The sequence below is a fragment of the Myotis brandtii genome, unplaced genomic scaffold (genome assembly GCF_000412655.1).
Source record: "Myotis brandtii unplaced genomic scaffold, ASM41265v1 scaffold63, whole genome shotgun sequence".
In the NCBI taxonomy this organism is placed as follows: domain Eukaryota; kingdom Metazoa; phylum Chordata; class Mammalia; order Chiroptera; family Vespertilionidae; genus Myotis; species Myotis brandtii.
This window is the reverse complement of record NW_005370411.1, coordinates 2335241-2360338: the sequence shown is the minus strand read 5'-3', so window position 1 is coordinate 2360338 and position 25098 is coordinate 2335241. Positions and strand designations below refer to the sequence as shown.

The window sequence follows — 25098 nt, the reverse complement described above, 5'->3', positions numbered from 1 at the left end:
AACTTGCGAAACATTTTTTTCTGCTCTCCAGAACGTAACAAAGAAGAAAACATCACAGAGAAACCTTAAAATATCTTTTCTATTAATTTAGGTTTTCATGTGGAAATAACCAAGAATTTCAAACCCCATCTCATTAAGCTGCCTGGGGGGTAACTCCACCTCACAGCTTGAAGTGATAAGGTATCTGGCTCTGTGTCATAGATGCAGGAAGTTTCTTCCTAGCCCTTCTTGCCATGGCTATTGTGATGTGAAAAAGAAATTAAGTTCCTTGGGAGTTAAAACCTCAATCATCTTTCCCAATCTTGCTGAGTAACGCAACCTAAATGGAATATTCTGCCAAAAGAAATACAAATTACTGGGATGTGATGAGATGATATCATTGAGTCACATGCAAGACAAAGCATGACAGCCAAGTGGCCAGGAGATAAGAAATGCTTCCTAGGAAACCATCACAACAAGACTGAGAATTGTTCTAGGAGAGAATCCCTGGGATTGGATCTAAGAGACACACAGCCAAAGGGACTTTATGGATGCCTGGTACTAGGCCAATTGGTCAATTATTTGGGAAAAATATACAACCTAATCAATAGAGAACCTTACTATGCAAAACAGAGAGAAGTCAAACACATAGCTTAGAATTTAATTATTACGAAATCAAACCATTTATAAAACTAAAAAGGGGGAGAAAATACTTATCGCTCTCTGGTTAGGGAAGGGCTTTCTAAAATATAATGCAATTAAAGATGTGACAATGGAAGAGATAAATAATTTGATTAAGCAAATTTCAAGACTTGACTATTTCAAAAATTCTCATAAAGTTGATAACACATGAGAATATTTTTTTTCTAGTAGATCAATGTTCTTTAACCTATGTCTTTAAACTATTCAACAAAAATACCATGAGATGCCCCATAAACAAGAGCCAAGTAAAGGTCATTAAGTGAAAAATGCAAATGGATAATTAACAAGTGAAGAAAGTACTGCTTTATCAGCAATCACGAGATAGAAATAAAGAAAACATTTTACACTATTACATTAGCTAGAAATTTAGTGATGGAGATACAGTATGTTAATAATCAGGGTACTATAGCAATGTATAACTCTTATACATTGCTGGCAAGATGTAAAATTGGTGTATCCTTTCTGGAAAGAAATTTGACCAGACATATTAAGAAGTTAAAAACTGTTAAATACTTAAACTGTTAACTCCCATTCTAAGAATCTATTGAAAGGAAATAATCAGAAATGTGAATAAAGACTTATGATAATAAATGTTCACTGCAACATCACTTACAATTAAAATACCATTAGAAATAACTTAAATGCCTACGAAGTGTAAACTGATTGGGGTGAAAGCATATTTAGATCATGTAATACACAGCAATTAAAATTATGTATATGAAGAGAATTTAATGATATGAATATGCTATGTCATATGGCAGCTAAGTAAAAAGAGTGAGGTATAAAATTATATAACATTCTTTTAATTTTATAATAAAAATATGCTTAGAAAGAAAAAAATATTCTGAAGTTTTAACAGTAGACCACAAATACTTTTATTACTAGTCATTTGGCAGTGTAACAGAAAATTTTGTTAATATTTCCTTTTGAATTTTATATATTCTAAATCTTTAAGTATTAATTAAATAATTAAGAAAAAAATTAAAACTTAAGAAAGAAGGAAGGAAAAAAAGAAAGAGGAAGACCGAAAGAGAGAACAAGAAAGAGAGAAGGAAAACAAGGAAGGGAGGAAGGGAAGAAGGGATGAGGGAGAGTAGAAGGAAAAGTAGAAGCGGGGGAGGGAAAGAGGAAAAAGATAGCATGGGACTATCTAATCAATGGAGTATTCTGTGGACTATTTAATTAGACACAAAAAGATATCCATTCATATAATCACATGCACACACTCAGCCATGAATAGTCTTTTGCATGTTCACCTGAATATGGGATAGTTCCTGGCTGAATACTTCAATACCTAATAACCAAAGTTAGGAGCAAATTTCCCTCTTCTCACCAAAGTGCTTCCTCTACCTGCTCAGTGACATAACATCCTTCACTTTGTAACTGGGCATGTGATTTGAAATGCAAACATTTGTGTGATGGTTATAACAATGGCTTACATTTACAACAGGTAATACACAACTGTGAGAATGGTTCCCGAGAACATATTTTGAAAGGTGAAGGGAAAATGGAGAATAAGGGACTGAGTTTCTGAAGTGAGAGAGAAAATAGGTGTCTAGATGGTGGGAATTGGTGGTACATAAAATAACAAACATTTCCTGCACTGAATAGAGGCTGGGCACATTAAAAAAAAACACAAAGCAGGCAATGGGGGGATAAGGACACATATGTAATACCTTAATCAATAAAGAAAAAAAATTAAAAATAAATAAAAAATACAAAATACTTTCAAAACTATAAAAAAACCAAAATAAAACAAAACAAAGCAATTGCTTTATCATTTTGAAAAGAGTTAACTCTTATGCGTAGGAAGTGATAGAAGATAGATGAGGATTTGAACAGTAGCAATGTAAGTAGAGCATGTACCAATTTGCTCTTGGAATATGTTATAGTAAAAAACAATCCACAATACAGAAGATAACAAACATAATCTCAAAATACCTAAAATACTGAAGTACTAGAGTAACTATATTGAATATTAGACTTTTAGATATTTAAATAATTTAGTATGATTTTGTCTTATACATCCAACTTTGTTTTCTAAAAAAGAAATGAATGCCTAAAATGTTAAGTACTTTTACCTAACACCCCATACATAGCTAACCAGTTGATTCATTCTCAGTACCCAATAATAGGACTATTTCCTATTTCAATAAAAATACAATGCAAACACAATTTTAAAAAACATTCTTGAAAATAACCTGGTACATACCACTGTGTTTGCTTGGTCATAGGTACTTTGAATTTTCCCGTTTACTTTGTTTATACCTGACAAAAACAAGGAAAAATGACATTATTTTCATTTCTTCTGGTTTCTATGTCAATTCTTACTAACCACTATGAAAACAACTATAACTTCTGCTCTCTCTGACTCGAGCATATTATTCTATTTCTATGATTTAAAACACTGATTCCAATGAAGTTTTTGAATGAAAGGATAACAGGAAGAAAGCCCAGGGCCCCGTAAAGTCTTCTTACATTCACTTCTGGTAGCTTTCCATCTGAATATGTGTACATATTATTAGTTTTTGGCTAAATTGGTGTTCATAGGTCAGGGATTGATTTAAAATACTATCACGATCAATGAACTGTTATCAATGGCAGCATCAAATATTAGTATCATTTAAAAAACACACACTCATTATAAAAAATAGATTCTGAAATATCAATACCCAACAAGTTCTGTTTATTTTTGTGTTTTCTCAAATACTAGAAGCTGGGAATTAACTGGTCTCATATTATACAGTTAATACATAATTAGAAATTTGAACATTAGGGGGAAAAGAAAAATATTACAGAAAGCTAAGATAGTTCAGGTACTTACTTCCAATAATAGTCTTGTGATTGAAAATCTTACTCCATATTCCACCTTCTACATTGTCTTTCACTCCGAATTCATAAACCGTGTTGGGCTTTAGATTTTCTACAATTGTTTCAGTGGCTGGACAGAGTTGAAAAATCCATTTCTTTTCCTTATCCTTTTCTCTATAGCGAATTGTATAAAATCTGTTGAAAACCCAAAATATGATGCTTTGAAATCACAGGGAGATTCAGAATGTTTTGTTTCTTAATACATCACAGCCTGTTATCTACTCCAAAGGCTATCTTTAATATTAGCTTCGGTTTCAAATTTTGAAAAATTTGTAGAGAACATTAAAAAATACCTTAATGTAATCTTAAGTTTTTAATTTCTAATTGAAAGTTAGGAGACTGTGCAGTAGCACATTTATGGTCTGACAGAATTCAGATTTCTCAGTTCTGTTATTGCTATTTTGAAAAATTAACACTGGATGTTCACTTTATTCCAATTATGCATAGAGTAGAACATGGTGTAATTTTATGCATGCTTAATGCAGTAGTTTCATACCTGTAGGGATTCAAGCCTTTCACCCCATGAAAATTGCATTAGAGGTAATTTTATTCAATTTTGTTAAAGAAAAACCTGAAAGTACAAAATGCAACCAGGGCTACATTTCAAGGGTGAAAATTTCTTACGATTATAAACAAAGGATTAAGACCAACAGCCAAGCTAAGGGTACAAGGAGAAAAATCAAACAATGTGAATTCAAGATCACTGTTACATATTAGCTTATGGCTTCATATTTCAGTCATTATATATAGTGAAGTAATGATAATCCCCACCACTATTTTTTGCACCTTTATCACATGCTAGATTTTACATATATTATCTCATTTATTTGTCACAGAAATATCTCAAGTGGTAGAAATTATTAATCCCATTTTGCAAATGTGAAAATGGAGTTTTGGAAAGTCACTTAACTTGCCTATTGTCACCCAGGTAGTGACTTTTCCTAGTGGCAAAGGCAGCACCAGAATATACAGAAAGACTCCTCTGGCTCTGCTCTCTACAGCCTCACCGAGTAGGGCAGTAGATCAGGAGAGAGGATGTCCTCTGCTTCGGTCAGCTTCCTACCCTTGTCACATTGGTTTACTTAAAAATTGTGTAATATAGGCAAGTTCTAAATTCTAAAAGCGATAGTACACAAAACTACTTATTTAAAGAAGTTTCCTTATTTTTAAAGCAAAATATAGGCCTGTGATAATAAACAGTGCTGTACAGCCTAGCACACCACAGATACTCCATAAATATTTCTGGAATGACTAGAATGGATACTTAGGTGTTCATAGGGTCATTTTAAAGTCATATATAATAAAAGCCTAATATGCTAAGTGTCCGGTCGTCCAGTTGTCCATTCAACCAATTAAAGCTTAATATGCTAATGATATGCTAAGGCCACTGTGGGGTCCCTTGGCTTGGCCTGCACCCTCTCACAATCCGGGACCCCTCGGGGGATGTCAGAGAGTTGGTTTCCTCCCAATCCCACAGGCCAGGCCTAGGGACCCCACTGGGGCACAAATTTGTGCACCAGGCCTCTAGTTAGAATACAATTGCTCTGAATGGCCAATGATTCAATCACCAAGATATATTGGTTTATTTCTTTTTCTTTTTATTGAATTTATTGGGGTGACCTTGCTTAAACAATTAGGTCTATAATTATATTTTTCAATGGTCACTGCAGAAGGTTTTACTTACCAAAATTCACGAATCCCATAAAATCAGTGCAAACTGAAGGAAAATACAATAAATGTCTACATTGTACATGTGCAGAAGGCTTAAGACTTTTATTTATTTTGGTTTATCCATACAATAAACTCTGAAACGAGCAGAGCAAGAATTACTATAGAAGGAAAGGAGAGGCTGAGAAGTGTCTAATGTCTGATAACCAGTGAGAGAGCCAGGCAAAAGGTTAATACCTTTTGTATTGCATTGGACTATCTTTGTACTGTGATGCTTGGCAAAAGGAGATGGTAAAAGACAGGTAAAATGATGCAGAAGAGAAGAGTAAAAGGAATCACAATTCCTTTTAGCATTATTTAGGCTTTTTATCGTTTGTTTTATTGTGTATTTACATCACAGACTTCCCATTATTGCTGGAGGACACCCAGGATTAAATGTTGATTGCATCTTTTCTGTGGATGATTGACACGTTAAGCGCCATGTCAGTCACCAGTGACTGACACTATACTTTCGGGAAAGGAAGACAAAACAGGCTTGGCACTTAACGTGTTAAATTTAGGCACCAGTGCATGGAGGGGCAACGAGTCTATTAAACAGGTAGCAGCCCGTGGATGTCATCAGAGAAGACCTCTGGAAAGCCTTCCTCTAGCAATTTGGATCTTAAGAACACATCTCATACCCCAACTAAGTATAAAACTGTTGAAGGCAGTGTTTGGTTCAGCGGGCATTATTCTGTGCTTTGATGTCCTCGATAGTCTCAATATTGACAAGAATTGTTATTATAGCTTAAAGAAATCCATAGCCCCTCAAAATCTAGTGGAGAAGGCAGGTAGTGGCTTGGATATTTGTCTGCTGCAAATTAGTAGTGTGACCTCGGGAGAGTCTCTTTGTCCACTTATGCATAGATTTTTCTCCATTGAAAAAGAAGGAAATTGGACTAGATGATCTTTGAGATTGTTTCTGTTACTAAAAATTTATTCTAGTTACATATCAGACATTCTAGTCCAGTGGTTCTCAGCCTTCTGGCCCTTTAAATACAGTTCCTCATGTTGTGACCCAACCATAAAATTATTTTCGTTGCTACTTCATAACTGTAATGTTGCTACTGTTATGAATCGTAATGTAAATATCTGATATGCAGGATGGTCTTAGGCGACCCCTGTGAAAGGGTCGTTCAACCACCAAAGGGGTCGCGACCCACAGGTTGAGAACCGCTGTTCTAGTCTAATAAAATACAAAGGCAGAACATAGGGTAAAACCTCAGAGGTAGAAACTCCAAAAACAAAATTTGTGATGTAGCTGACAGTGAATTATACTAAGTGGAGAAATGGAAGAATGTCAAAATAAAGTTAGTCTTTCACAAACTCCCTGGCTTGGTGCACATGGCAGGCCATCTATAGGCTTTCCATACCTTTTCAGCAATATTTTCTTTTTAAAAAATTTTTATCTTTATTGTTGAAACTATTACAGATGTCCCTCTTTTTATTTTTTCCCAGTGACCCACTCTACCTCACCCCCACCTCTCCCAAGCCCTCACCACACTACTGTCTGTGTCCATGGGCTATGCATGTATGCATATAAATTCCCCGGGTAATCCCTCCCAGCAATGTTTTTATTTCTATGTGATTAACTACTACTAGATTTCCTAAAATATTTATTCCACACATTTTTTTGCTCTCTTCACATCAAAGTTCACTTCCTGTAACCCCCTTTATCATTGTTCTTGTGTCCTGCCACACCAAGACTGTGACTACTGATATAAATTCTGTCCTCACTCCCTTCCTCAGTAAGTGTCTCTCTCCCCTTTCACTCTCTCCCTGTCCCTCTCTGATTCCAGGGTTCTCCCTTCTTCTGAAAATTAAGCAACTTGGTAATTTTATTCCATGTCCTAATTCAATCTGCTCCCCAACCATTCTCTTGATCTTTCAAGGACCTTTCTTTGAGTCTAAATGATGTTTAAATATTTCTATTCTATCAAAACAAAGTAAAACTGATGCTTACTTCTTACTCCTGCTACTGTCTTTTCACACAAATTTCTTGAAAGTAATATACTTTCTCTCACCTTCTTACCATTCATAATGCCTAAACCTCTTTGGTTTTTGTTTTGTTTGGCTTAAAAATGTTTATTTTTTTTATTGAATTTATTGGGGTGACATTGGTTAATAAAATTATATATGTTTCAGGTGTATAATTTGGTAATGCATCTGTATATTGTATCGTGTTCACCACCCCAGTAATCCTCTTTACAATGTGGTGTCTGACTTGTTAGTATAGTAAAACCTTAGGATCAAATCCAATGACTTACTCCTCCATGAATTTCATAACTACTTTAAAATCGACCCATCTTCTTTTTCAAACCTTTCAGGTTTCTTCTCCCCTCATGTCCAATCAGTTCTCAAGGCCAGTTACTTTTCCTGCATGATTCCTCTTGCACCTGTCCCTTCTCTATTCCTAAGGAGTTTAAAGACCCGGGTTAGGTCCTCATTATCTTTGAACTTTTGCAATAATTTTCAAACTGGTCAACCATTTCCAAAAATCTCTTTTCCTTATTACCTCCTACTGGCTGGCTTAAGCTCAACAAAATAAGTTCCTAGTAATTTTAGTGCTATCTAAAATGAAATAGCTTGTCTGAAGTGATAATTATAACAGTATGTTGTGAATAATTATAACGTAAGGCAATAATATAAAAAACATCAAGACTAGCAGAACATGGTAAGCACCATTTATTGAGTGCTCACTGCACGCCAGACACTATGGTAACATAGCCACATTTTATGGTGTCATTTCATTAAATCTGACAACCCTATGAGATATTACTATTATTACTCCAATTTTAAAGACGAGAAAACCAAAACTTAAAGCATTCAAGTAACTTGCCAAAGGCCGCACAGTTTATAATAGAGCGGAATTTGTACCCCTTGCTGTTACCATCCCTGGAGACATTGCAAACTCTGGATGGGAGATATTGCAGAGGAGGTTCAAGGGCTGAATGGACTGGAGAGATGATATTTAAGACTTAATCTTGACATTCCATTTGCTTATTAGTTCATACATTTGTTGAGACCTATTCTGTAAAACACGATGCTAGGTTCTTTGTGAGATGGAAGATGAGTGGAACACTATGCATAACTTCAAAAATGAGCTCACAATATAGTGATCAATTTAATGAAAATATTCCATAGGTAACTAAACATATCTTAGAGTTTTGGAAATGAGTCAAGGTCCGAGCTTCAGCATTGGAAATCATTAATATCTTTGCCATTCCTGCTGTTCTCTGAGGAACAGCCACATCAGCAATTCCTGGGAGCTTTTAGAAATGTCGGACCAGGCTCTTCCTCAGGCCTGTGGATCAGAATCTGCATTTTCATAAGGTCTCCCAAATGATTTCATGCACATCAATTAAGCACTGTTCTACATCTAGTTAGCAATTAACTGATCACTGATGACCACAAAGAGAAGTTTCAGTGAATGGTAGAGAGGGATGGAAGCCACTGAAAGGGAACAAAGACTGTATTGGTGATACAGAAATCAGGAATAGTGAGCAGATCACTCTAAGAAGTTTAGGAATTAAGAGAAGAGATTAAAATGTAGAATGCAGCTGTAAAAAAGAAGGATCTCTTCCCCTTTGAGACAGCATGGAGGGACCTGGAGAGTATTATGCTAAGTGAAACAAGCCAGTCAGAGAATTCTTTGTGAGATGGAAGATGAGTGGAACACTATGCATAACTTCAAAAATGAGCTCACAATATAGTGATCAATTTAATGAAAATATTCCATAGGTAACTAAACATATCTTAGAGTTTTGGAAATGAGTCAAGGTCCGAGCTTCAGCATTGGAAATCATTAATATCTTTGCCATTCCTGCTGTTCTCTGAGGAACAGCCACATCAGCAATTCCTGGGAGCTTTTAGAAATGTCGGACCAGGCTCTTCCTCAGGCCTGTGAATCAGAATCTGCACTTTCATAAGGTCTCCCAAATGATTTCATGCACATCAATTAAGCACTGTTCTACATCTAGTTAGCAATTAACTGATCACTGATGACCACAAAGAGAAGTTTCAGTGAATGGTAGAGAGGGATGGAAGCCACTGAAAGGGAACAAAGACTGTATTGGTGATACAGAAATCAGGAATAGTGAGCAGATCACTCTAAGAAGTTTAGGAATTAAGAGAAGAGATTAAAATGTAGAATGCAGCTGTAAAAAAGAAGGATCTCTTCCCCTTTGAGACAGCATGGAGGGACCTGGAGAGTATTATGCTAAGTGAAACAAGCCAGTCAGAGAAAGACAAGTATCACATGATCTCACTTATATGTGAAATCCAATGAAAAAAATAAAATGACAAACAAAATAGAAACAGAGACATTGAAGCATGCAACAGACTTACATATTACTGAGGGAAGGGGGTAGTGGGAAGAGATTAATATAAGAATTTATATGCATATATGCATAACCCATGGACATAGACAATAGTGCAGTGAAGGCCTGGGTAGGGGGCTGGAGCTGGGTGGAGGAGGTCAATGGGGGAGGGGGGGTAAGGGGACATTTGTAATACTTTCAACAATAAATATAAATTTTTAAAAAAACAACACCATAGCTTGGAAGATATAACAGGATCAACAGATTTTGTTTTCAGGTAGGGAACTCTAGAGCATGTTTGTAAGCCAAAGGCAGGGCACCAATGACAGGGAAGGGGCAAATGTAAAAGAGAAAGGCTTACAGAATGTAGAAGGGACTCAATGGTTACTGTACAAAGCAAAAAACATATCCCTTGGAAAGAAGAGAAAGAGTGGTAAAGATAAATTTGGGCTGAAGAAAGAGTAAGCTGATGGTGGATACTCTAAATTTCCTCAGCATTGCAAAAGCCAGGATGGATTAGGGTAGGGAAAAAGCCAGGATGCTATTTCCATGATCTGGGGTAAGGTGAGGAGTACTGGATTGGAATCATTGGTGCGGAAATGGAGAAGTAAAAGACAAAGATACTTACATGTGTACTTCTCAAAGGCAAAACCAATATAACTTGGGGGCTCATTAGTTATAGATGAAAAAAAATGAGTAAAGATTCAAATTAAGGTGAGTGGAAAAATTATGATACTTCAGAAAGTAATAAGACAAGTGAGGTAATATATCATGTTAAATTTCAAGTAATGGTACAACATAAAAGTAAAAATGCTGACATTTCACTGCTTATTATTCAGCATCCATTTACTGAAGGTCTACTGTGTACCAGATGCTGGCTCCAGGAACTGGTGAGATAATGGTGATAAACTTATATGATCTCTCTCCTCACAGGACTTAAAGTTTACATGGCAAGACAAATGGGTACCAAGGCATTGTGCTCATTCAGGTGAGAATCCACAAACATTGAAAATACCCACTTCTTAAAAACTTGGGGGGAAAAAGGAGAGTCAACAGCTTGTTCTGAACCAGCTAACAAGAAGGCCCTCACTCTGCATTAAGAGTAAATAAATATAATATGAAAGTGTTAGAAAATGTGAAAATGATATCTAAATGAATCATAAAACTTTAATAAGTTGGCAAAGAAGCAAGAACTAAAGCAATCTTAAACGACTTAAATTGGAAACATGGGAAGGAAAAAATTAGTTATTAATAGCAAAATAAATTTTGGTTCAAAACATGTTTTACTCTTCATCTGGGCCAATTTGGAAAGCTTTCATTTGACCTTAGATTTATCAAGGATAAGTGTAACGTTCTTCCTTTCAAAGTCCATTAAGAATAAAAACCATAAGTTAAGCACATCTATTCTCCAATGTGAATTAAGAAAAGGGTCTAAAAACAGGGAGACCGATATGAACCCTATGCCAATCAGAATAGAAACATGTGACACAAAAGAGTGAATCAACATTTAATTAATGTTCCCAAATTTAAACCAAACAAAATAAAACAAAAACAGGGGTTTTCTCACTGGAAACTTACTACACAGAGCTTTGACATAGGAAGTCCAAAAGCAAACTAAAAAGCAAAAACTTTTCCAATAAATTATTTGCATTTGTAGGATAAATGAGACTATCCAACAAAACAATGTGAAAATTCTTGTGTGTGTGTGTGTGTGTGTGTGCGCGCACACGTGTGTTTAAATCAGAGACTCTACACAGGGGGCCAAATATTAGAGTTCAAGGGATTAAAATAACAACAGTTGGTATTTCTGTAGCAAGCCAAGGGCATTCAGATTTCAGTGGTTTTGTAAGAAGATACTCCTGAAGGAAAACTTCGGCTGTACTAACCTTCCAATTTTTGAGAAGCAATCATTCCCTATAGCTATTATTGCTTATTCTAACCTACTAGATTAGTCTAAATTCTAAAAACATCTGCATGATCATCTGAGAGTGAATTTCTCCAAATCTGCTTACAATTACACTAATTTAGAGTTGTTCTGGTGGATTTATTTGGCTACTTATACTGAGTACAGTATTTCCAGAGCTTTTAAATAGGGACTACTATTTTTTTTAAATACCACAAAGACTAAAATGTCAGCTCTTTATTAACTATACTGGGGAGAAAGGAGGCATGGTTAAATGAAATTCACAAATACTTCAAGTACTTCATTTTAGTCATTACTATTTAATTCTTCCCTTTTAGTCATGTCTTAACAATTTTCTATTTCTGTCCATAGCATCTTGACATGCTATTATTTAATTTTAATTTTATTTGTTTATTTTTTATTATCTTTATTGATTAAGGTATTACATATGTGTCCTTCTCCCCCCATTGCCCCCCCAATTCCCCTCTCATGCCCAATTTTTAAAGAAACTTTACTCAAAATGGAATTCTTTATTTTTAATATTGTGATTTGACAGGCATGAGTCCATCTACTTGATGAAAAGAACAGAGCCAGGGTGTGAGTCAGGGGCTGGGGGTGCGGTGCTTGGGCCTGTGAGCCAACTGCCTTGATTAAAATCCTAGTTCCACTAGGACAGTGGTCGGCAAACTCATTAGTCAACAGAGCCAAATATCAACAGTACAACGATTGAAATTTCTTTTGAGAGCCAAATTTTTTAAATTTAAACTATATAGGTAGGTACATTGTTATTAACTTAATTAGGGTACTCCTAAGCTGGCCTTTGCTAAAAATGTCCTCAATCTGATTGAGGTACGTTCACTGAGGTCGACCCCTTCCAACTCTCCCATCCACACTCATCTTGTATACTTATTTCATCTATCTCCTTTCCGAAAACCGACTTCTGCGCATGGGCCACGAAGTTTCAATCGCACTATACGTGTGTGGTATTTTGTGGAAGAGCCACACTTAAGGGGCCAAAGAGCCACATGTGACTCGCGAGCCACGGTTTGCTGACCACTGCACTAGGACATCTGCTCCTCTACCTTATCCACATTTGTTACCTGCTTGTGCTGTCAGACCATGACAACAGCTATCGATTAGAATCAGTTATTAGATAAATTCTTTCATGGAAGGGTAAGTAAGGCCAGGTGAGATTAAAGGAAAGGCTTGAGGACAGGGGAGGGAATCATATCTATATTATGCTGTATGAATTTACAGGTTACTGCACCTCAATGATTTATCAAGCAAGTTGGATAACCGCATTTTGCTACAAATGTTCCAAATTTCTTCCCTTCCCTCTTTCCTTTCTTCTTTCCTTTCTTTCTCCCTTCCCTACTTTTGACTTTTTTTTAAAATAAGAGAACAAAAAATTATTTTAAAAAAGAAAGCAATTTATAAATGTTTACTTTCTTAGCATTGTCACCCTGGACCAATCCACTAGAAACTGGAATTATCACAAGAAAGCATGTTCTTTTAAGAGTTCATTTTCCAAACAAAATAAGTATGGGCTTAGTAGTGGGTGAAATAAAAAATATTTCAGATTCTTTGTAACATCTCAAAATTATTTTTCAAAAAAAATTGGTTTTGGCAATATCTTCTACATGCCTTTTCCCAAAAATGTCTCCTTCAGAACTGTGGGATGGACATGTTTAGGGAAATTTAATTTTTTCGTAGTCTAGATTTCCTAATCAAAGTCATGTGAAAGGTACTTTTGAGGACTTATAAACATTTTAAAGGTCTTTCTTTTTAGTTCAATTTAGACAAATAAAAATAAGCACTACACAAATAGATACTTGGCCAAAAGGTACATGAAAAAGTGCTCAATACCTTAGTACACAAGAAATGCATATCAAAATAATAATGAAGAGAGAACTACACTAGAATAACTAAAATGAAAAATACTGACAACACAAAACATGGTGAGAATGGGGAGCAACTGGAACCCTTCCTACGTTGCCTATGGGAATGTAATGGAAAAGTTAGGAAAAAAACAAACAGAGCAAAAAAAATTAAATATACATCTTTCCTGGGAGCCAGCAACCTTTCCAACTTTTTTTTTCTTTTTGTCAGTAGTGGAACAATCCACCCTTTTTACTTGCAAAAGGTGAACAGAAAGCTACTATATTTCTCTAGGACATTTACCTTTCCAACTTTTAACAGTCTTTCCTAACTGCCTTCAGCCTCATCCTCTGAGCCTTCATTACACTTCTCACTGATACTCCCCATTTGCCATGCGGCTTATTCTCCCTTGTAGTTTATTCTTTGTTAAGAAAATATACTGCCCAGTCAGCGTGGCTCAGTGGTTGAGCATCCACCTATGAACCAGGAGGTCACGGTTCAATTCCTGGTCAGGGAACATGCCCCGGTTGCGGACTCAATCCCCAGTGAGGAGCATGCAGGAGGCAGCCAATCAATGATTCTCTCTTATCATTGATGTTTCTACCTCTTTCGCCTTCTTCCTTCCTCTCTGAAATCAATCAAAAAAGAAAAAGAAAAAGAAAAAAGAAAACATACTTGCATGTGTTTCTATTCAGGTAGGTGGTAACTCCCTTAAGGGTAAGCCTTTGCATTCCCCTTACATCCAGAATGGGCTGGACAGCTAAGAGGTGACCTGTAAATGCTGATGCTCCCGATATTTACACATTTTTCTAAAGCATGCACAAGTACTATTAAAAGCAGGTACTGATTTTCAGATGAAAAATAAAGTCTTCCATTATGATGAGTTACCTGTCATTGGGACAGTGACTCGGCAATGTCCAGTCATGGTGTGGGTTAATGAGGAAACCCCAGGACAGGAAGACGGAGCTTGGTGTCAGAGTGCCAACCACCAGCTGGAGAGGCTTGCGAGAGCGTGTTTTGCCTGCGGAGGTGACATACCGGTTAATTCTGTGACACTTAGTGTATTTTCATGATGGGGTAAATGCATGAAGATGACTTGGTAAGATGAAGAAAAGTGTGAAAGTATCAAGTTCCTTTTAGACAATGCACAAATATTACTAATTCTTTGACAATGAATTTAAGCATGAATCAAATGAAATATTCCTTTTGATATTTATGTGTGTGTATATGTGGATATATGTATATATTCATATATGTGTAATATATACATATAAACTATATCCAATTATATCTAGTTTTTATTTTCTTGGGAGTCAGGGATGAATATGGAGGTCTTGGCTGTTACCAGTAAAATAAAAGCACACACATTTTCATATACATATACATACTATATTCACATATACATATATGTATGTATGTATATATACACACTCATTCCATTTCTTTTACATACAAAATAAAAACATGCTGTTTTTCCCCCTGGGACTGTGAATTAGTGTGAAATAACATCTGAGAAAAGAAAGCTTAGCATCTAGGTGTAGGTATATTCTTTCTTTAAAACCTATTTTGGAGTGTAAAATCCCCATCACACCATTAAAATAAGAATATTTTTTACAGTGAGTATCTAAATGGAAAATGCAGATACACTTTTAACAATGCTGGGAGAGGAGGAATAACAGGAAGCACAGCTGTTCTGATGGGACTGAGTAGATTTGGGCAATGCTGATAAACCACTGTAGATTCTTTTCAAGTATTTAGAGACCAGACATTTGCCTTTCCAAAAATATGTGAAACTGCAAGAATGGAAACAGTGAAAAAGAGAAGGGAAGATCCTCAACCATAGAAACCAACACTGTCTCATAAAACAGAGTGAATAAAATAAAAATCCAATAGCAGACCTAATAAAACTGCATAGAGCTAACATAAAACATATATGTTTGTATTTTCATTGGATTCCCCTTTCATTTCACGAGACTATGGGTGTTGTATTTGCTATAGGACAAACTTGTGTTATCTTAGTCTAATGCAAGTGGGAACCAGTGGGTAGGAAGGTACCCATTGTATGAGCTTAGTGGAGCTTATCTGAACCAAAAGTCCTTGGAAATTGTGTCATACTGTTGCTTCTATTAGATTTAAGTTTTGAAAATTGTTATTCCAGTGAAAAAATCTTCTGAGCCCAGAAAATACATAACCTAATGATGACAAATTGCTTCATTGTAACATAGCTGAATTTTTACAAGATATCTGAAATAATTTTCAATGATAGTTATTGTTTACTTGGTTGCAAACATGCATTTATACTTCTCTTTAGATTTTTCCAATCCACGCATCATAGTACCTTGTACAATTGTGATACAAAGGGTCCAAATCTGGGCGCCAAGGGGGGCAGATTAGAATCTAAAATGAGGGTAGGGGGCACCGGTAGTTTTAAAAGGCCCTGAGATGATTCTGGTGTGCCTTTTTCCACCCCTGAGTTGATTTTCACTAATGTAATACTAATGTAATCTTATTTTACAGATAAATACAACTTTCAACCCACAGAACTTTCAAGGGTGGCCAAGGTCACACCAAAGGCAATTGTAATCTAATTTTCTTTTTACTGCATCATTGGTTTAGCTCACACCTTATGAATATGATGCCACTGAAAGACCACAAATACATTTTTCTTTCACAAGGGAACCTACAGCTTACATGACCCATCAAATAATTATTTCACTAAGTTTGATTTTAATATAAAATGATTAAATAATTAAAATGTATGTGGTAGATGCAAATATAAAATGAATGGAAGTGAATCCATTAGTCATGACATCATCCTCAAATGCAGATTACAAAAACAAAAATGATATCTGCTGCCTGAAAGGAAAGGTGGGGTATTATATCCTGAGCAAGATGAAGCAGTTTCCTGCCCTGGTCATCACAAAGTGAAAAATGACTGCTAAGGCCAGTGTCATAGCAGCTCCAAAACAAAATGAAGTTCTAAGGTGCTACTAAGGTGCAATCACCGTCTTGACTTTCCTTATATATTTTTGTATATGTGTATTATGATCATATTTGCATTAAGAAACAGTTCAATGAATATGAAGCCAGAATCCCATGGAACCAGACTCATGCTTCTTGACTTTATTGTTAAATATTTTGAAATAGAGTCTTGAAATATTGTGAGATTATTTATTTTGAGGAGTATGGAAAGCTGCCTGGACAACTATTGTTAACACGTTGTAAGCAGTGATTGAAATTTTCCTTGGGCTTTGGGAAAATATAAAAGGTCAGGAAAAGGAATGTGTATTTTTCAAAATGCTTGACTATTTATTGCTTCTCTTAAAAGAAGTGGAAAACACCAGAAGGAGTGGGGAGAGGATTGTGGCAACTGATTTCTGTGAACCAGGGTTGGCTGATTCATCTAGAAGACGAACACACAGCTGCCAGGGACCCCTTCCTGGGTATATTTAAAGATCTATGTTCTCCCCACCCATTTCATACCTTAAAAAAGATGTAACAAAAATAAAACAAAACAAAAAAGATCCTTTTTTGTGTGTGGCATCCAGTCTACTATAGAAGATAAGTCTGATTAGGAAATAATTATTTTGAGAACAGTTCACATTGGAAAACAAGGTCAACTCTACCTACTGAGTTAGGAAGTTGTGGATCAGGTGGTCAATCATATTCGCAGCTATAATTGGTCCCTCGTTATAGCAATGGCAACTCATTTGATCTGAGAAGACACTTAAGTAGGGAAACTGGGGAAATTTCAAGAAGGACTTTAATCTTTTCATCATGTGGAAATAATTCTACTCATTTATTCATATGGCATCTATGTTCCCGTTTTAAGACATCCTATCCATGGGAAGATGGGGGTTGCACTGCTGTTTCATAAAAGGAGTTCTTTTATATTTGACTAAATAGAAGAGGTTTAGAAGGGAGAGATCAGGAGTAAATAAAACCTAAGTCTATTTAATCCAACACATATAAATTAATTATGCCTTTGAAATGTAAACAGTCTCCTTCAGCAAAGGTTAGACATCAAAATCTGCCTTCAAAATCTGAAAGGCCCAATGGCAAGCATGGGGTCACACATTTCAAAACAAAGACACTAAGAGGAACAACTCTCAGGGAGCACTTGCTATGAGCCAGGCCTTGTCCTAGGTGTGGCTTATCCACGAACTCATTTAATTCTCACGATGACCCTAATTATGCAGCAGAAAGGAGGCACTGAGTGGTTCAAAATTTGCCTAAAGCCCTTCAGTTCACATGTGGTGGTACTGGGATAGGATCCCGAGAAGTCTCCTCCCGCCTCTGCTACTAATCTATTGACCCAGAGCCTGCTGCGCATGTTTCAACTTCTAAACTGCATTCTTAAGGCCTCCCCAAGGCACTGGGTCTCCATGGGTAGAAAAGAGACAAAAAGTCATGGTTTAGAGTTAATAAAAAACAAAGTGAATTAAAAATACCTGAGCATGACTTCTTTTGACTTGGTGGAGGAGCAGGTCGCACGACAATCAGATATTTAGGCTCTGCATCTGGAAATAATAATAACTTTATTTATCAATAAAATTCTTTGAGAACGAGCAGCATTTGCCACAGCACACCCATGTCCTGACTCAGTGCTCCCAACTTTAGTCATTGTAACCACAGTGGATGAGAAGACCCAGGAATTCAGAAACTTAATACTTTCTGCATAGTTCAATTTAACTCAGGTTTTAAAATGAAAATTAAATCCAGATTTTTAAGACCAAATGGACAGGGGTAGGGGATAGTTCTTAAAAGAATCTTACTAGACATGGATTTCATGTTACAGCTTCATCAATCCTTTCCCCTGTAGAGAGATTTTTTAAAAATCAGATCAAATCAATTCTGTGATCCTCTTCCTCACAGAGGTTCATCCTGATGCTAAAACCAGAGACGAAAAATCCCACTTGCATAAAATATATGGTCATGTCACCTGTTGTATGATCTGAAATGGCCCACTTTTGTGAAGATATTATTTTGTTGTTTTTAATCCTCACCTGAGGATATTTTTTTCCATTGACTTTTTTAGGGAGAATGGAAGGGAAGGAGGGAGAGAGAGAGAAGGAGAAAGAGAGAGAGAGAAAAAAACATTGATATGAGAGAGACACATCAACACATTAATTGGTTCCGTCCCGTAAATGCCCCAACCAGGGCTAGGGATCAAACCTGCAACCCAGGTGCGTTCCCTTGACTAGGAATCAAATGGTGACCCTTCAGCTCATGGGCTGACACTCTAACCACGGAACAACACCGGTCAGGGCAACATATGAGTATTTATAGAGAATCTGTTTTTAAAATATTTAGGTTTTAAATAAAATGGTATTTAAATAATTAGTATGTGCCAACTCAATCATGAGCTAATAATTTATCAAATGCTCTTTTTTAAATTGATGTTTCCAAGGTCAATGGTTGGTTTCAATATATGTAATAAAGCAAATACACTTGGGGCATACTAAATAGCATTTTATAAGCAGCTCTATTAGAATTACTAAGTGATGGGTATTATTTATAATAATACTAGTAGCCTTGCGCACGAGTCCGTAGCTCTCTGTAGCTCTCTGCTGCCGCCCTCCTGTAGCTCTCTGCCAACTGCCCCACCTTCCTGTAGCTCTCCGCCCGCTGCCCTGCCCTCCTGTAGCTTCCCCCACCCCCTTCATAGCTTGCTGCCCTGCCCCCTCCTGTAGCCTGTAGCTCTCCACAGCCTGCTTGTACCTCACTGGCCCACCCTCCTGCTGATCCCTGACCTGGTCTTGAAGCGCTTGATCGTTACGCCTCAGGGCTTAACAGCTAATTAGCATATTCCTCTCTTATTATATAGGATATTTCTTCAGTAACTTTGGATCCTGAAACTCATTCTACTCCAAGTTGCATTCAGACACTGCAGTCAACAGAGTTCCCCACCACTTTCTCAGGCACATCGCACATCTTGGTGTTGTGTTCATTCTGGGTTCACAGAGGCCTTGTCTGCCCCCGGCTTTACAGAACTTACCTCATTCTCAGCCGAAGGCAACCTGGAAATTTAACTGCCTTAAATGACTAGAGCCTTTGTTTTTTTTCTGGACATCTCACTGCTCTATTTGCTATAACTTGCTGGGTAATTACCATGGCATAAACCAAACCAGGGAACTTCAGGATAAACAGAGCTCTGCCTGTTTATCATCTAGTTGCCTCATGAGCACAGCACAGATAAAGGAGCATTCATTGTGTTTCAGAGTCTCAAGTGTTTGGAAGCAAATCCTGTTTAGTGAAGCTTATGTTGGGAATGCATTTAATCTAAATCAAGTTTCCTAGTAGAAATACATTAACCATTTCCTGATTTTCTTTGGGATATAACATGACTTAGGTATTAAGAAACTACCATGTATTGAGTATTTTCTGTGTGCAGGATACTTGTTAAGCATTTTACATTCATGCCTTCATTACTCCTCATGGCAATCCTCCTGACACATCTTATTATCACCCCAATATGTAGATAAGGTCACCTCAGCAGTCAGCTTGATGGGCACAAAATGAAGGCAGTCGCACAGAGTCCTGTGCCCAAAAGGGTGCCAAGCTTTGGTTTAATAACCCGCTGTCACCATATTGAAATTGTTAACACTTTTGTCTTTGACTTTGTGTTTTGCAAGGGAAGTTTGATGGAAGGATGGAGCATGCAAGTGAGCAAAGACCGGAACAATATGCATGTCCTCCCATCCGCATAGAGCATTCGAGATGCCCCATTAGCCCAGCATGTCAAAGGATCCATGATTGTTTGGGAGTTCAGCAACATTCAAAGGTAGAGCAAGGTGAGTATATTATATCTATGACTGAGTAAGGGCCACAGTTCCCATTTGAACCAGAACTTGATTCAAAGCATAATGAAGGCAATAGCCTTTTAAGAAACACAAATGAGTAAGGAATCCAATTGTATTCTTCCTTACGCATGTTACTTCTTGTATTCACCAACTACTTATGCTGGAAATGATGACGTAGAAGGAGTAGTTAGAGCAACCCCTAGTTCCTTTTGTTTTTATTCTTCCACATTCATAGGCAAGTCAAAGGCAGAGTATTGGTAGTATGTGCACGTATCAAGAAACGAAATAAAAAGTTGTTAGTTTTGTACATTTCCACTACTCTGGTAAGAATGAAATACATGTATGAACTACCAACTACAAATTGTGTAACGTCGGTGATACTGCTTTGTAGTTTAAAGCACTTACGTTTGCACTTAAAACTAGCATTGCCCAGTATAATGCTAAATGTTAAAATTCATGCTGATAGTAAACAAATTTAATTTAATAACATTAAGGAGCAAATAAAATAACACCAGGACAAGCTGAGAGGGAAACTCTGGAAGAAAGGGAACAACTTTATATTTTAGTACCTTTAATGGCACCCCCCACCCCCACTGCTTTTTGAACCAGGAACCCTTCATTTTTATTTTGCACTCGGCCCTGCAAATTATGTCGCTACCTTAATCTAGTCCTCAAAATGCCCTTTTACTAAAACTCTGGAATTTACTTCTAGAAAAAAAAGCTAAATCCCTATTTTTCTTAAATTGTCCTTAGTGAAACAAAGCCTCTTAGAGTTAGCCTTTTATTTCCTTCCTTGATACACATTAACCCAACTATGCCTCAGTGGTTTTTAAGAAGACTTGAAGTACTAGAAAAATAACACGCATGATCCAAGACATACAAGCAATTTAAAAGTAATTTTTGTTATGATCCCAGTCATTTCGCATAAAGCAAAGGCAGTTACAGCCAATTACAAATTGGAACAGATGTTGGAATCTGGGTGCACATGTGGCCCTCTCTGCTCGTTAAAAACTTTCGATGTTCATGGATTTCAGCAGTGTTTGCATTTGATTGGTAACACAGATACGGAAAAATAAAACAAGTGAAAAAGAAGATTTCTATTTCTGTTCTGAGCTATGAAATTCTTTGTGGGTTTGTAGCAACCTGGAAATATACACAACAGTAGCCTGATCAGAAATTCTGGTAAAACATGCCAAAATACATGACTTTTTCATTTAAAGCATGTGTTAACTAAAATGTCAATTTAAGAAAATCGTGTGGAATGCAGTTACCTTAACAAATGTTCCTTTCCTAATAGTTAAGCCTGTTGTAGACTATTTATATCTAATTTGCTTAATATTTTAAATGCCCTATGGTAGACCACAGAGGCAGTTTACTGTTTGGGGAAATCTACTATTGAAATCCTTTATAAGGTACTAGAGTTTTTTATTATATAAATAATCCTCCCATAATTGCTGTGTTTGACAAATTCCAATTCTCTCATTTTTTAATAGAGGACATCTGCCTTGTAAGCCACCTGCTTTAGAATGCTGTCAGAGTGCCGTTTGTTTCTGCCACATACATTTCCACACGATAACCATAAAATAAGCCAGATGATCCTAAAGGAAATCAGGTAAGGGGAATGAAAAAACCCCACACCATTTATTTACCATGCCATCTTTTTTCGCAATTTGGTTTCATGTCAAACTATGGCATAAGAGTGTGGACTCTGGAGCCTGGATAATTCTGCTTAGCTACTTACCAGCACAAGGTGAAGTACTTCACACCTGTGCACCTTAGCTTTCTCATCTTCAAATTGGAAAAAATCATAGTACCAGTCTCATGGGGTTCCCAGGGACGAGTAGCCTACAGACCGCCTCACACACAGGAAGTGCTCACGTAACTTTAGCCCTCATGATGATGAGGATGATTTCTTGAAGCAGTTTGTGCCTTAAGAGGTCCCGGGGACATATTAGAAGTAAGGAAAATCTTCCAAACCTTTTGTATCACAGATTCCAAAATACAAAAATTTCATAGAAAAGAAAATTATAGGCCATACTGATAAATATTCTGTCCTTGACCTTTATTCTCTTCTTCCAAGCTCTTTCTCAACTAGGCCCTGACTGTTAGGTTTCTGTGTTCATCTCTGCATTGTCCAGTTTTAGGGAGAATCCTGTGAAGTATGGCTAGTAGCAATCATTTCAGATTGAAACTGTAGTTTAACTCTAACCCTGTTGTTTGGCTTAACAATAGAAAGGTTATTTTGATTTTCTGAATTGTATAAATCATCCCATTCGATTGAATGCCTTATTGATTGAATGACTATCCCATTGATTGTGATCTTACTGGTTATCGAAGCACATTCTTCTGTACCTGGAAACAGGACAGCACAATTACCCTAAATTGTTTTAGTGGCCACAGGTGGTGCGTTCCAGCTGACTCAGTGGTCCCGAGACCAGAACAGCACAATTACTCTCAATTGTTCTGACAACTCAGTGGTCAGGAGACCCGAGGGCTCTAGATAATGTATTTCTGTCAATTCAGTGACCCCGAGACCCTAAACTGTAATTAACATGCTTAATTCTGCTTCTGTAATCTGCTTTTTGCGAGCCAGGTGCCTCATTCCAAACCCTGAGATGTAATCAATACCTTTGTGATTTTTTGCCTATATAATCCTGGAACGGTGACCAAATGGCTACTATGAGATTTGGGAATGGCCCCTCATAGTCCCGGATTGCAATAAATGTGACTCTTTAATTCGACTTCTTGAGGCGTCCTTCTGTGATTCGCGGGGTACATTATAACACCTGCTTGGATGGTTTAGCCAGAATTCCCCATCCTCCATACTTCATCACCAATGATACCTAATCAGGTTCTTATCCTTCACCATCCCTTCACCATCTCTTATCCTTCACCACCCCTCAGGAGGTATCTGATCAGCCTGGCTTGCCTTCAGCAATAATCTGTTAGGTTGGTTTAACCAGAATTCCTCTTACACTTGATGTTTCCCCTTAGTGATTTTTCATCCATTGACCTCTCCACAATGCTGTTTCTTGATTAAAAATTTCCACTTTTCCTTGTTGTATTTAGAGTTGAGCCCAATCTCTCTCCTCCACTACAAGACCCCATTACAGTGGTCCCTATACTATCAAGGCAGTTCCCTTTGAATACAGTCTTCCTTACTATCTGTAACAAGTGCCACTGGGTAATTTTTTTTTCTTTAACAATATTCATAGATATCAATGCAAAATATCCTAGAAAATAGAGTGACAAGCGTAACCTGGCAGTACATAGTACAGGAAAACATATGGCAAAGTCTAATTTATTCCAGAAATGTAACATAAGGAGGAAAAAGATATTTCCTATTTCTGCTGAAATATTGACAAACTTTATTACCATTTTTAACCAATTCTGAATAAAAGTTCAATGAAATACTTCCTTAATATGATAAAATATATCTTAAAACATCTGCACCACCTTAATGAAATGTGCAGAATCCCACACACACACTTCTGTTGGTAACTCACCTTGACTTTATCAGAACATTCAACCCTCATTTTTCTTTCCCTTTGATTACCAAATTTTTTTTAAGTGTTACACTATGATTCTATTTTTGTAAACTGCTCCAGCTTTTTGAGTAATGGGACAAGGATTAGGCAAACAACGAATTATGTAACCAACTATATTATGTGTTCTTGTGCGCCAATGCTGTGGGAATAGCTAAAATGAAGTAGTAGGTTGGGAGCATTCCTGGAACATTTACGCACAAGACCAGTCTTATCAGAAGAGTGAGTTAGAACAAACTTGCTCACCAAGGTTTCAGATATAAGTTCCTATGGCCATTTCCCTCTTTGAGGTACCTCCTCACTTGACTGAATAGCTTGTCCTCTTCAATCTCATTTTCCTTTGTTCTCAGAGAGGATCACTAAAGCAATCATTTGCAATTTAATGCGAATGGATTCATGTTAATCTCTACTCATGATCTATCTTATTTACATAAGAAAAGCATGTCCTCTACTAAATACATACTGGGCATCAAGCAACAAATGGGGAGACTTTTTGTCCCAGTGCCCTTCCTAATTCCTTTTCTCTGTCCCTAAAATCATGAAGGTGTGGAGAGCTACCTGCTCCATAAGCTAAAGACAACTGGGTTGCAAATGTCTTGTCAGAGACTAGAGTTTGCCTGACACCTTCCAGTAAGGTCAAGAAAGTGACAGCTTCAAAAAAACAAAACAAAAAAAAAACCCACAAAAATAAATTAAATAAACACAACAAAGCAAAAATACCATGAAAGTGACAGCTTCAAAACTGGCAAAAGAGGGCCAGTGATTTGGAAGAAACCCCAGTAAAACAGTGTCTCCAAAATGCTGCATCGCCAATGTTCTTGCTGGCACAGAGGGCGAGATGGTGTGGAAAACAAGGCTACTGAGAACTCCGAGTCGAAAGGTAAAGCGGAAAAGTTAAACCCCAAGGTGAAGAATATTTAACAGTAAGTTCACTTTTCTTTGGCTTATTTTCCTTTCGTGGTTTTTTTTTAAAGTAATAGATATCTTCCTCCCTCAAACCCCAAATCCCACACTAACCATATGAAAAACATCAGACAAAACAAAATTGAAGGACATTCTGTAAAACAACTAACCAGGACTCCTCCAGACTGTTAAGGTCATCAAAAACAAGGGAAGTCTGAGAAAGTGACAGTCTACAGAAGCCTAAGGAGATGTGACAATGTAACGTGGTGTCCTGGGAGGGACCCGGGGTCAGAAAAAAGGACCTTAGGTAAAAAATGAAGGAAGTCAAATGAAGGATGGCCTTTAGTTAAAAATGTATCAATATTGGTTCATTAGTTGTGACAAATGTAGCATATTAACGCAAGATGTTGAGAATAGAAGAAATTGGGTGTAAAGTACACAGGAATTCTTTGTACTACACTTGCAACTTACTACAAGTTATTCTAGCA

At 36.9% G+C, this 25098-nt stretch overlaps 1 protein-coding gene across 9 annotated transcripts in view; it reads right to left on the bottom strand.

Annotated features, from left to right (window-relative positions):
- Positions 1 to 25098, bottom strand: part of ABI3BP (ABI family, member 3 (NESH) binding protein) — a 259187-nt gene that overhangs the window by 151611 nt on the left and 82478 nt on the right. For all 9 annotated transcript variants that reach the window (XM_014528309.1, XM_005880197.2, XM_014528314.1 and 6 more), the window contains exons 3-6: positions 17811 to 17879; positions 14248 to 14380; positions 3506 to 3687; positions 2894 to 2949 (exon numbers count right to left, since the gene is read on the bottom strand). In XM_014528309.1, coding sequence (XP_014383795.1) covers positions 2894 to 2949; positions 3506 to 3687; positions 14248 to 14380; positions 17811 to 17879 — 440 coding nt within the window. The remainder of the gene's footprint in view (positions 1 to 2893; positions 2950 to 3505; positions 3688 to 14247; positions 14381 to 17810; positions 17880 to 25098) is intronic.